This window comes from Thermobia domestica, chromosome 6, assembly GCF_964235325.1.
Source record: "Thermobia domestica chromosome 6, izTheDome1.hap1.1, whole genome shotgun sequence".
Lineage (NCBI taxonomy): Eukaryota > Metazoa > Arthropoda > Insecta > Zygentoma > Lepismatidae > Thermobia > Thermobia domestica.
In genome coordinates this window covers 151,756,697-151,769,160 of record NC_137459.1, presented here as the reverse complement: position 1 = coordinate 151,769,160, position 12,464 = coordinate 151,756,697, and the positions used below count along the sequence as shown (strand labels likewise).

Below are 12,464 nucleotides of genomic sequence, written 5' to 3'. Positions count from 1 at the left end.
TGTAGAATGTTTGCCCTAACACACCATCATCAACAGCTTGTCGCTGCGGTCACCTCCAATCTTCTGACGTGTTTCTACTATTTTAATAACCATCTGTTTATGAAATTGTATGTATGTGTGAACTATGTATTGGGAGTAGTGACAGTAAAGTGGAAGTGGAAGAAATAGATTTTAAGTTACTTCGAGAGCAAGGAATGGAACAGTGCGTCTAAAGTATTTAGTTCTGCATTTATCTGAAAATTTTTACTAAGATGGCTTGGAATGTTCTAATTTATGTTCGTTATGGTAGAGCGACCGAACATTAGGATTAGACAAAATGTACAGAAGTTAAAAAGAGTTTACCTTTATTAAAATTTCTCATTATATTAGTCAAAACGTGTTCTGTCTATTGTCTCCCATATTATGCTACGGCTGATATCATTTCAAGCATGTCATTCTCTTCTCACAGTAGGACTAATGTTAATTTGTCAATAAGCGGCTTGTATAAATGAAAATAAATGAAAGTGACTATGCTTGTGTGTGACTTTGCACCGCTTGAACCACCCGACCGATCTCGACCAAATTTTCCACATAGATGAGGTTCGGCCCTGGGATAGTTTTCATCATTTCTCTTTGACGGTGCAACTTGGGGGAGGGAGGAGGGGGAGATATTTAAAAATGACCAAAATTGACCGATATTAGTGTTGAATCTATAGTTTTCGGGGTCGCTGAGATGAAGAGTGACACTTCCGATGTCGTTTAAATCCAGATTCAGTCCACAATAGCACTATTTAATTTTTACCGTTATTTTTACCAAACACATAACATCAGGAGTTTTGCAGTTAAAGCTTTTATTTCAACCCAGCAACGCGGGTAATCAACGCTAGTTCATAATACTATGCTAATTGTGGGTCTCCCTGGTGGTCTAGTGACTAGTGCGTGCGCCTTTGATGTGCGTAGTGCCGATGGACGATTTAAACATTTGAACACGTCTCATTTTCTACCTAATTTATCTCTCATTGAGTCTCTCTGCATATAAAATAGTAATAATAAGGTTAAATTTTCAAAACAGAATAGTTTCATATTCACGTTTATCGACATCAAAAAGCTCCGCACAGAGTTGGGCCCTCAAAGATACCGGGATTTTGGGCCATAGTCACGGAACGGTCATGTTGCCAACACACACATTTGCCATAGACGTTCGGACCCTGATGAGGGAAGAATCTTTGATCACCAATTAAAAGTATTTTTGAAATAAACATTTCCAATGTTACCTTAGATACGACAATTCAGTAATTAAATTATCGATTTATCTGTAAATGAAACAAATGATATTGCTTCGCAATGTCCTACCCGTTTCCATGAGATCAGTTCGCTAGGAAAATTGTACTCTCAGTACGCTAATTTTTTAAAGTGGAAGGAGAACAAATTCGAGAGAAACTGCTCCAGTTTGCTCGTCATTGTGGGGACTATAATCAACCAATATGTAAAAAGCAAGATATAAATAATGAAACTGATAGCGACCAATATAGTCAAAGAAGTGAAAAAGAGGAAAATGAAGAAGAGTAACATACTGAGAGTGAGGAAGATGAATGGAAATGCAAAGCTGGAAAACTGAGAAAAGTGTGTCTAACTTGTTCACTGCAGCTGCTTCACAAATTAAGTCTATATAATCCATTCCACGTTAATCAGTAGGTCCACGTCTCATATAGCCTTGCTGCTGAACGGGACGCTAAACTAAAATCAACTCAACAACTCTATATGATCCATTACGTCCATTGTTGCGTGAAGTATATGTTTTAACTCTCTCTCGTATACTCAAATATCTTGTAAACGAATTTTCCCAATTATGCAAGTATTCAAAGATTTTTTGCGTTTTTTGCTTGGACAACATTTGTTGGAAGATTTTCTTCTTTCATACGTAGGAAGATCACATAGAATAATGCGGTAATAAATACGACAGAATGATTGACGATATTGATTTAGCACCAAAGAATGAAGTAGAAATTGGAAGCTATCAGTTACTTGTGTATTGAAAAGGAAACAAGCACAAAAGTAATGTTAACGAAGCCCATGCTCCATTGCTAGTCACATGAAAATATTAGTATTAATTCAGATTTTTGGTTGTCATATATCTATGTAATTTAAAAGTGAATTTTAATCTGTTTGAAATAAGATCTAATTTATGAGGAAAGAAACTTATACTATTACTCTAAGTGTTAATTATTCTTGTCTCAACTTTAAGTTTAGATTAGGTTTACTTAATGAAAATCTATTCTGATGAAATTAATCTTCAGACGTTTTAAAGTGTGAGAATCTTTCGTATAATAAAGGATGTTTAAAGTAATTACATAAATAAATAAAACGTAAATTTCAGTGCTGTGAGTATTTATGAATAAAAATGATAATGCCAACTATACACTGTATGCGTTAATATGAAAATGTTCGTTTTGAAATTTTTATAATTTATTTTTTGCTTTGATATTAATATGTTGATACTATTTATAGGTTAGAAGGTAAACGGATAATTGGTAAAACATATAATCAGTGTCAGATACATTTATTTAAACATATTAATACAGTAGGATGTCATTTTAATCTAGCAAGGTGCGCTCTATGGTTGGCATTCCGCCAGTGATTGGTATTAAATATTTTGAAATGAATGTTCATTATATTTCAGCCTCCAAAACGGCCTTATCACAAGAAGAAACCAAAACACGTACCGGAACCACAACCGGGATCGTCAAGTGGGTTATCCAGCGGCTTTCCTAGCATGAAGAGAGTGGAGACTAAGTGTATGTATTGCTCTATATCTAAATACACTTTTATTATCACGATGAATACAATTAAAATCAATGAAATAGCGTTTTTATTTATTCATTTGTTATATTTATCATTTTCTTGGTACTACATCTTTTTGGCTTCTGGGAGAGCCCTATACTAGCTTTCATTGGTGTATATGTCTGTAAAGTAATACTTCTAAATAATAATAATAATAATAAAAGAAGAAGAAAAGGGAATTATTGTTTAAAATGTAAATACATGTGTGTCGCAGTTGCAAGTCTAAAATGAAAACTTTTTGTCTTTGAGTCCTTATTTTTGAGAAATGCTCAACATAAATTAGTTAGTACAAGTTTACACTCTTATTCAAGAAATCTTGCCACCTTCGTTGCATTAAAATATCACATTTTTACAACTTCATCTAGGACAGTTTAGTACCCTAAAAATCTTAAAAGCAGGAGAGGATTCATACTTGGTTTGTTTGCGTCTGCTTAGTGATAAACGTTACAGAGCTTTTGAATGAAAAGTGGGTATTTTAAAAGTTTGTACATCATGGAGTATGACAGAGTACAACATTTATTTCCAAGGTAGCTATTAAGTAGTTCCTTCATAATTTTTGTTGTTGTTGTTGTTGTTGTTTGTGTTAATTTACATATTATTAACAACAATTTGAACTTGCTCTTTTATTGCAGTTCGCAGACCAAAGAAAGGAATGGCAACTGCTAAGCAGAGGTTAGGAAAAATTCTAAAAATACATAAAATGATTCATTGAACGTATTTTGAATTCTGAGAATTCACGGTTTAGTATAGAACCTATAAGTGGTTATCCAATGGTGCAATATTAGTGGAACCACGTTTAAAGCTACGCAGTGCATAGCTTTTAATAAACGAGGAAAGAAGATCCACTAACAGTTAACTCGAGGAAAATGGTATGGCAGTTGAATTCATACACACGTAAGCTAACGTGAGGCTGTAGTGTGTCTAAAGGATCTGAACTTAAAGTTAAATATTTAATTCACCTTAATAATTTATTTTAAAATCGATTCTTATTTTTGCAAAGAAAATCAAGTCATGTCAGTTACTGTCGATAGTTTTAAGTATTTATTTTTGTTATTAGTAGCAAATATTAAAATGTGGATATGTCAGAGAGAAATCTATACTGCGGAAATATATTTTAGAACTATTTTCTACTTTGTTGTTTATCTTTTTAAACTTTCTTAGGTATAAATGTATGAAACGTGTATTGTTTAAATTTTAGTGATAGAAACTATGATGAATTATTTTCTCTCGATTCTATACGTCTTCTTTTTCAATTGTCTATTTTTTATTCTTGCATTTACTTCATAATTGAAAATGTTCGAGATATAAACTTACACTTTCTAATGCATGTACAGATATATAACATTCAGTGAGGTATTACTTGAATGCATTTTTCTTCTTCAAGGAACTTGACAATTAAGATTATGTGTTATGTATTTTGATTAGATTTTGAAGTATGCAGAATGAAATTGGGGCATTTTGGTGGAACTTTCCAATTGACTGATCATAGCTTGGTCGGAAATGTCTTTTTCATAGATTATGTTGATTATACACGTATATACTGTCCAGGTTAGAGTACAAGATTTATCTTAACTTTTTCTCGGACTGTTTAATTATTATTATTTTTTAATGCATTCGTAATGACGAATTTTACATTGAAGTGTATTGGATGATGTTTCTTTAGGTCACTATATGTAGAACTTTCAGCCTCATTTTCGTCGTATATGTTCACCATTTCATTTGTTGCGAACATTTGACCGATTTATTTTAAAAGAAATGTATTTTGATTCACTGTGTACACGTTTGGTTATATGCGACTTCTTGGAATAGCTTTTCGGTGAATACCTTCGGTATTCATGATTGTGCGTGGAAATTTTGGTAAAGTTTCAACTATGACATAGTAACCAATCATGTTTTATAAGCTTTAGGTCATATACCAATACATGGCTTATTTCTTACTTGGGAAATCACCTACGAGTTTTGCTGCAGTTTTGTTTAGTGTATATTATGTGTTCTTTAAAAATAAGCTGTTAGAAAGCTAAAATTGTATTACGTCGTTTATGATGAAACTTCAATCATATTCCTTTCCACGGGAAAGCAAACTTATATGTAGAAGCAGGATTTACGCGATTTTTTCTTATTTATTTATTTATCCATGCTTAATCTCATGTATGATAAATAATAAAGATGAAATGAAAATGAAATAACACTAAAGGTTTCTTTCTTATTAAGCAATTCTGGATTGACAGTGATACTTAACGGCAAAATACTTAGTTTTGCCGTCGTGCCTTAAACAACAGCAGTAAGTTAGTTTAGACTTCTCTAATCCGAAGAAAGAATCTAGTCTTTGTTCCAAATGTAAAATTTCAAGTTTCTGTAATTTCAAAAATTTTATGTTTAAAATTATATTTATAGCAGTTGTTTTTTTGTATATTTCTATTAGATTGCAAGCTTCCTCTGATAATTGAAAAACCAAAATTTCATTATATTTTCATAACCGTAAAATGTATTAAAATACGTGTAAGCTTGCAAAATGAAATCCAGCAAATAATAGTAGATGTATTACGTACCGTAGATTTGAAATACAACATGGAATGCTTAATAAATTTCCTGCGTCTACTTATGAGCAATAATATTGACGTTACTTGTATTAACACGTAACAATACACGTTGTACTAATCTTTAATGAAATATTTTTGAATGCATTACCAAATTTGTATAATACTTTAAGATTTTCTTGTTGTATACACAAAGTGTAACTTGGGCTATATTTGGTTTTCTTATGTGACTTAAAAAAATATTTAAAAAGTGACCAATATTAGGAGTCAGTGGGAAATTATCTTTAACGTATTGTGTGAGAACGAATTCCAACAAAAAAATTAATACATTCTCATTAAGAGTTTGTTCCTAATATATTTTCGTTATACTTTGACATGTTTAGAACGTGCTTAACTTGCTAATCAAAATAAAAATACACTATGATTTTTTTAAATATTGAACCTATGAAAAATAATTGCATGTATGAAAAATATTGAAGAAAATCACTTTGGTATATCTGTGACTAATTCCTATATAGAAAATAACTTGAAAAGATTGTACAGTAAGTTATCTGATTTGAGAAATTGTGAGTCTCGCTCAATTTGAGTGCCAAGTTTAATGTTTCTCTAAAATCTATGGATAAATGTGTGTAGATTTTGAAAATGTATGGTCATTTTTTCGTCTTATTATTGTTTGTTTTTCAAGATTCTAAAAATAATTACTTCATTAAAACTAGAATATTGTTTGCAAGGTACATTGGTATGAAACTCAAATGATACTCTCTGTGTACAGGGTGTAACAAAAAGGTACGGCAAAATTTCAGGGGTGGATTCCTTATGGGTAGATAAGCAAAACAGTTCATATGACCATATATCAGGAAATGCATCGTTACAGAGTTACGACCATTGAACCATCTGATGCTGTGAAATTGTTACATTCTGGTCGCTCCTTAATGTAACTCAATTTAAACATCAATAGCTAACCCCCTAATTAAGCTAGGAAGGTAAATTTGGTATCAATTTATTCCTGAAGGATGAAGCTTTACGCTAATATTTATTTCATGTACAGGATGGCCCAAAAGTAGGTATACACTCCTGTATTGATCAAGTATAACATTCTAGTTTATGGATTTATTTGCTTTGACTGTTCCGGGCTTAAGATATAGGTAAAATGACATTAAGAACAAGTAATAAAGAAACTAGGTCTGCCTGTTTGATAACAGTAAGAAATGATATATAATACAGTGAGGTGATCAGTGCGGGACTGTATACCTAATTTTAGGCCACCCTGTATGTTGGGGGTACCACAGGGGAGGGAAACTACGTGATGCAAAAAAAAAAAAAAAAGGTAGTTTCCCTCCCCCGTCCGCCGTAGTACCCCTCACATACATGAAATACATATCGGCGGAAAGCTTCATCCTTCAGGAACACATTGATACCAAAATTATTTTCCTACCTTAATTATGGGGTGAGCTATTGAGGTTTAAATTGAGTCACGTTAAGGGGCGAATGTGACTATTTCGCAGCATCAGACGGCTCAATCGCCGTAACTCTGTAGCGATGCATTTCCTGGCATATGGTCATGTGAACTTTTTGCTTATCTACCCATAAGGAATCTACCACTGAAATTTTGCTGTATCTTTTTGTTGTACCCTGTATATGCACTATATTCCCATTGATGACCGGGACACCATTATTTTTTACACTACACTTTTTTACCACTCCCATCAGTTTTTACAGTGAGGACAGTGCACTCCGGTAAGTAGCACTCACGTAGTATAGTTCAAGCTTACACATGTTCATTGGTTCCTACAATATGATTTGGCACTCCTCATTATTTTCTTGCACTGTCATTTCGCGCCGTGTTTGGCACTACAGCAATCGTCAGCACGTGTTCACTTGTGTGATACTTGGTTTATGGGCTCCAGCTTGCCCATGGAACAAGAGTGCTGAAACCTCGTGACAAATAGTATTGGCACCAACCGCAACTCTGTGGGTAAGGCGTTGAATGACTTTTGATGGCGTGTTTTCACTGCGCGTCTAAGATACCGCTGATCCCTATCAGACAATTTTTGTACCTTCCCTGGTCGGGACTACGGTTTTATCACTTCCTCTCGTTCCCATTTTATCACCACGTTACACATTGTAGCAGGTGAAATCTGAAACTTGCCGAAAATCTCATGTATTGAAACGGCCGAGTTGATGGCCTCCCCTTTCAGCTGTATTTAACTATCGTCGTCCCATCATTTCGACTGCAAGCGCTTTTATGGCCCTCTCCCGATAACACACCGTCGTCTCACGGTAAAGAAGCTTACCCACCGTAGGATACACATTCTTTTCATAATACTGGAATATTCTCCTTCTCAGAAAATTTTAATTAAAATTATCCATCTCAGTGATGATTGATTTTTATTTATTCTTGTACAGAAACAAAGAATGTTTTTACATGTTGCGGCTTCATATTCCTTTGTCTCTCTAGTTGTCCGTTGAATACAGCTCTGCTTAGCTCATAAGCTTCTGCTATTCTCCCCTGCATCTTCTTTATTAGATAGCCTTCTGCTTTGGCTTCTTAAAAAGTAAAGTAAAATAATAATAATAAAAGAAAAACACAAGTCTCCCTTGCTTGTGAATTACCTTATTATTGTTTCTTATGTCACTCATGTTGCATATCCCATATATATATTTCCCGAGAATAGAACACGAGCACAAGGAAAAACAGTGAATGAATAGAAGCAATAACACATAGAAACAGCACTTTAAATAACTAAATAACGAATTGTAACAATTATTCGAGTTAAACGGTAACAATAACAACAATGACATAACGAAACTTAACGGTAATCCGACACCACTGTATCCTCAGGAGATGTTCTCCGTAAAACGCGGGATAGTTATAGGCTATTGTCTTCACTTAAATTCTATAAAACTGATCATTACCTCAAAACGTGGAGAAAAGCGTGTGAAAAATCTAATAATAATTAAGGTAAGAGTTGTCCGTTCATTTATTTTCGCCTTTAGTATATAGTAAAACTACGCTATCTGACCCCAGAGGGATTGGGAGCATGGTCGGAATGCAAGAAAGATTGGATTGTCAAAGCACTTTTATTTACGTAAAAACATGATACGAAGATAATGTTTTAATTGAAAATTTTATTTACACTGTTATTATGAAGTAAACATACTATAAAAACTTAATACTCACTACATAGCTGTAGGCACTTATGAAGGAGGAAAAAAGTCTGTATGATTCGTATGTTTATCAGATGACAACCTTGATTTTGCTCCGATGTCCCGCCTTTTTCGTATTCAAAATTTCCATTGATGTGGAAAAGGAGTTTTCCTCAATGCACTAAACAGCTGTGTCAAATGCTTGCTTAACTTCTGCATGCGATACTCGGGAAACTGGCTCCTCATCATCGTTGTCATTTTGGTCTCTGTCGTCTGTAATCAGGGTGACGGCAGCAATGATTTTGTCGTCATTTAGTCCTTCTTCTGTCGTGAAGTCAGCATCAGCCGTCTTGATTTACTCACGTCATTGGGTGGATATCATGATGGAAAAGGGGCCGTGGTAACTCAGTGGTAGAGCGTTTACCTCTGATGCATGGGGACCTTGGTTCGATCCCAGCTTGCGCCAAGTGAACTTTGTGGTTGCCAAACACCGTGTGCATGGGTTTCTTGGGGTTCTCCTGTTTCCTTCTACTTCCTTCATTTCACCGTTTCTTTCATTTCTCATCATCATTGTCTTTTTAGCCTAGCCGGCATAACCGTGGGACGTAAAACTTAAAGATTTTATTTCATTTTTCAGGATGGAAAGCCTGTAAATCTCTTAAAATTGTTGGTGTGTCCAAGTTTTCATTTTCGTGATTTTTTTCGTGTGTTTAATCTTCATTTTGATTTTTCTTTTTCATTCGTTTTCGGCCACAGTTTGCACCAAGATTCTTCGGATATTGATACTGGTATTTCTTTCCAAGCCTCGACAATTGTATAAATAACATCTTTTGTACTAAGAGTTTTCATCGCCTGAAACAAATTGCTGCCTTTTGTCATTTCTAAGATAGACCCTATGTATTTTCGGCGATATCACCATATGAGCCACTCGATCTTAGCCTGATTCATGGGTTGAAATAAAGGAGTTGCTTGGGGAGGAGAAATACGGCTTTTGTGTCTTCCTTCCTCCTTAGATGAGTGAGGATGGGGCATTCTCCAATAATAATATGGCACGTAGACGGATTTTTTGTTCAATTGCAGGGACAAACTGATCGAAAAGTCATTCCTTAAAAAAGTGTATGTACCATCCATGCTCATCTTTTGAGCTCAATAATAGACAGGTAAAGATGACACGTTGGTATTTTTGAATGCTCTTGAACTTTTGTTTTTTCCTATCACAAACAATAGCATTTTGTGATTACCATTATTTTTGCTACATAAAGCAATAGTCAGTTTATCTTTGGAAAGTTTCATAACTTTTACATTTTTATTTTGTGCAGCCAGCGTTCTGTTTAGTACCATCTTATAACTCAAAAAGTATTCAACAATTTTATACACTTGATTAAGAGTTAATTCTTATTCTTTAACAGTGTTTGTATATTTTGAATAAATTCGCATGAAATTTCTTCACCAGAAGAAAGCTTCTTAGCTGATATTACAACATTTTGAATATAATTTTTTTTTTGTTTTTTGTTTAGTTTTGTTTTGCAGCGGTGGGCTAGCCTTTACTAGCTCTAAATTTCTCGTTGTCCGGATCTATTCCTAATTTTTAATACAAAACTAGAGCTTTTTCTTTTATGATTGGTACAGACAGTGAAGTTTCTTCTCCTCTTCTCTGTTCAAACTATATTAACAGTGCAGAGTTTGGCTTTTTCAAAATTATGCGAATTTTCAGTCCTTTTTCATTATTAACTCTTTCACTGTATTGAATTTCTTGATCTTCCCTATTTTTCTCCAGTCTAACGGTTGCTGTGCCAGTGACTACTACTTTTTTTTTTTTTTTTTTTTTTTTTTTTTTTTTTTTTTTTTTAATATATAGGAGACTCATCTTTATCCAACCTCTCAAGCACTTTAACTTATCTGCCTGCTAACGACAGCGTAACGTGTTGACGTTTTGTTGTTGCCATATCAGTAATCACTATGTTTAACGTAAACAGAGCTGGAAACCATTTTTCAAGACATATATATACAGTACACATCAACACACATACAAAGACATATCCTGATAGCACACTTATTGACGTTCAACAACCAACTTACATCACAGGAATGAGCCACCGACAAGTATGTACAGACACAATTGTTAGACTGAAATATAAACAGTGATTGATGACGGCATAGCCGCACTAAGCGGGGAGTCGTATCATCAGAGGTCGGACTAGTGTAGCTCTACTGTATATCCATTTCCTAACTCGACCTCCATGAATGATCTGGTTAATGCGTTTGACCTTTCAGGAAGTCGAATGACAGTAATGGAGTGGGGTGAATACTTTTTTGAGTGGAAGTAAACTATGTGACTCGACTTTTGGAAAATTTATTTAAGAACAACTTATTGAGGAATTCCAAAACTCCAAAGAATTTGTATTTGCGTCAATGTGTTCCCTGAACTATAAACCAGAAAGGTGTAGAAGTTTGAAATTCTTTCCGTTCGTGTGTATTTGTCTTCAAATAGTATGCAACTCATCTTGCTGTCAATCTATATATATACACTTCATGAGTAAACACCCTTGTACAATTCAGTTAAAACGAAAGTGGACCAATATGAGGTAAAAACAAGCAGTATCAGTTCGTAAAAGCCAGTAGAAAATACTGGAAGAAAATTAATATTGAGCTAAATAAAACAAAATAACAGCTAACATTTTTTTTTTCTTTTTTTAAAGTTGAAATTCTTTCTTCAAGCTGAAAACATATAATTCCACTCGTAGATAGAAAAAGATATATATATATATATATATATATATATATATATATATATATATATATATATATATATATATATATATAACAAACGAAGATAAAACACGGCATCCATATTGGACACCATCTTAAAAATACAAAATCATTAATAAGAAAATAGTACTCATATTTTTTCAAATCTACGTACTAGACGCTATTGTATGTTACTATTACAACAAAACTTCTCACGAATATTGAGCGGGAAAACATGACACTCTACAACTAAAGTAATTATGAAAATTAAAATATCTAGTTAAGTTGTAATTGCTGTTATAGTGCAATATTATCCACAAATAATATTTTTACATGAAAGTGTATTATTTTCACATTGCCAATGAGTATATATATTGACATTTTACGGTAAGCCCAGTGAGGAGTATTCACATGTTTCTGTGTTTACTAAATGCGGTTTCGCTTGAAATAAATGTTGAAAGTTAAAATATAACAACTATAAAACGTAGTCCTCCAATGTTGAACAAAAATAATAATGTAAATTTTATTGAGTAGAAAGCTGTGATTTATAAAATTGATCATAGAAATAGTGTCAAAAGTTCATAGTTGATTTTTCAATGGTTTCCATATTATAGATCATGCGATCAACTCATGTATTTTTTTCTGCTTGTTTGTTTTAATGATTGACCTCTCTGTATCGAACTGTGTGGTAAATTTTTTTCCGTAAGAATTTCACCATTTGTTGGTGTTTATTTTTGCTGATCTCATATTAATGAAGTAGTATCAAAAAAGGTTTAAATTTTTAATGTCACTTTCTCTATTATAACACTTCATGCTGTTAATAATTGTTACATACAACTTGATACGTTGTGTTGATGTGTAATTTCAATGCTTTATTTACATAATGAGTTAATATTTGTACTCTTTTACAGTGTGTGCCTCATTGCCTGTACCCTTTTTGTTCAATATTTTCCTTATTTGCTTAATAGTTACAGTAATTCGAATTCTGCAGTTACTAGATTAGTATTTCTTACTAGAAGTTGGGTAGCGTCTGTGTTTTCGTAATCTCCTCCTTTTCAATACATCTGTTCTCTCCCGGTTATTTTCATTACCTGTGAATTATACATTGATTGTTCTGGGTTATTATATGAATTAATGCATCATGCTTTGTTAACTTTTAAAGTACTTTCCGAAATTAACTAGTCTCTAGGTTCTTAAGCCAAAGATCAAACG

General features: G+C 33.4%; 1 protein-coding gene across 2 annotated transcripts in view; it reads left to right on the top strand.

The window, feature by feature from the left end:
* Positions 1–11,194, top strand: part of LOC145688270 (histone lysine demethylase PHF8-like) — a 93,489-nt gene extending 82,295 nt beyond the window's left edge. For both annotated transcript variants that reach the window (XM_081762260.1, XM_081762259.1), the window contains exons 18-19: positions 2,660–2,774; positions 3,453–11,194. In XM_081762260.1, coding sequence (XP_081618386.1) covers positions 2,660–2,774; positions 3,453–3,532 — 195 coding nt within the window. In that variant the 3' untranslated portion in view covers positions 3,533–11,194. The remainder of the gene's footprint in view (positions 1–2,659; positions 2,775–3,452) is intronic.
* The last annotated feature ends 1,270 nt before the right edge of the window (positions 11,195–12,464 follow it).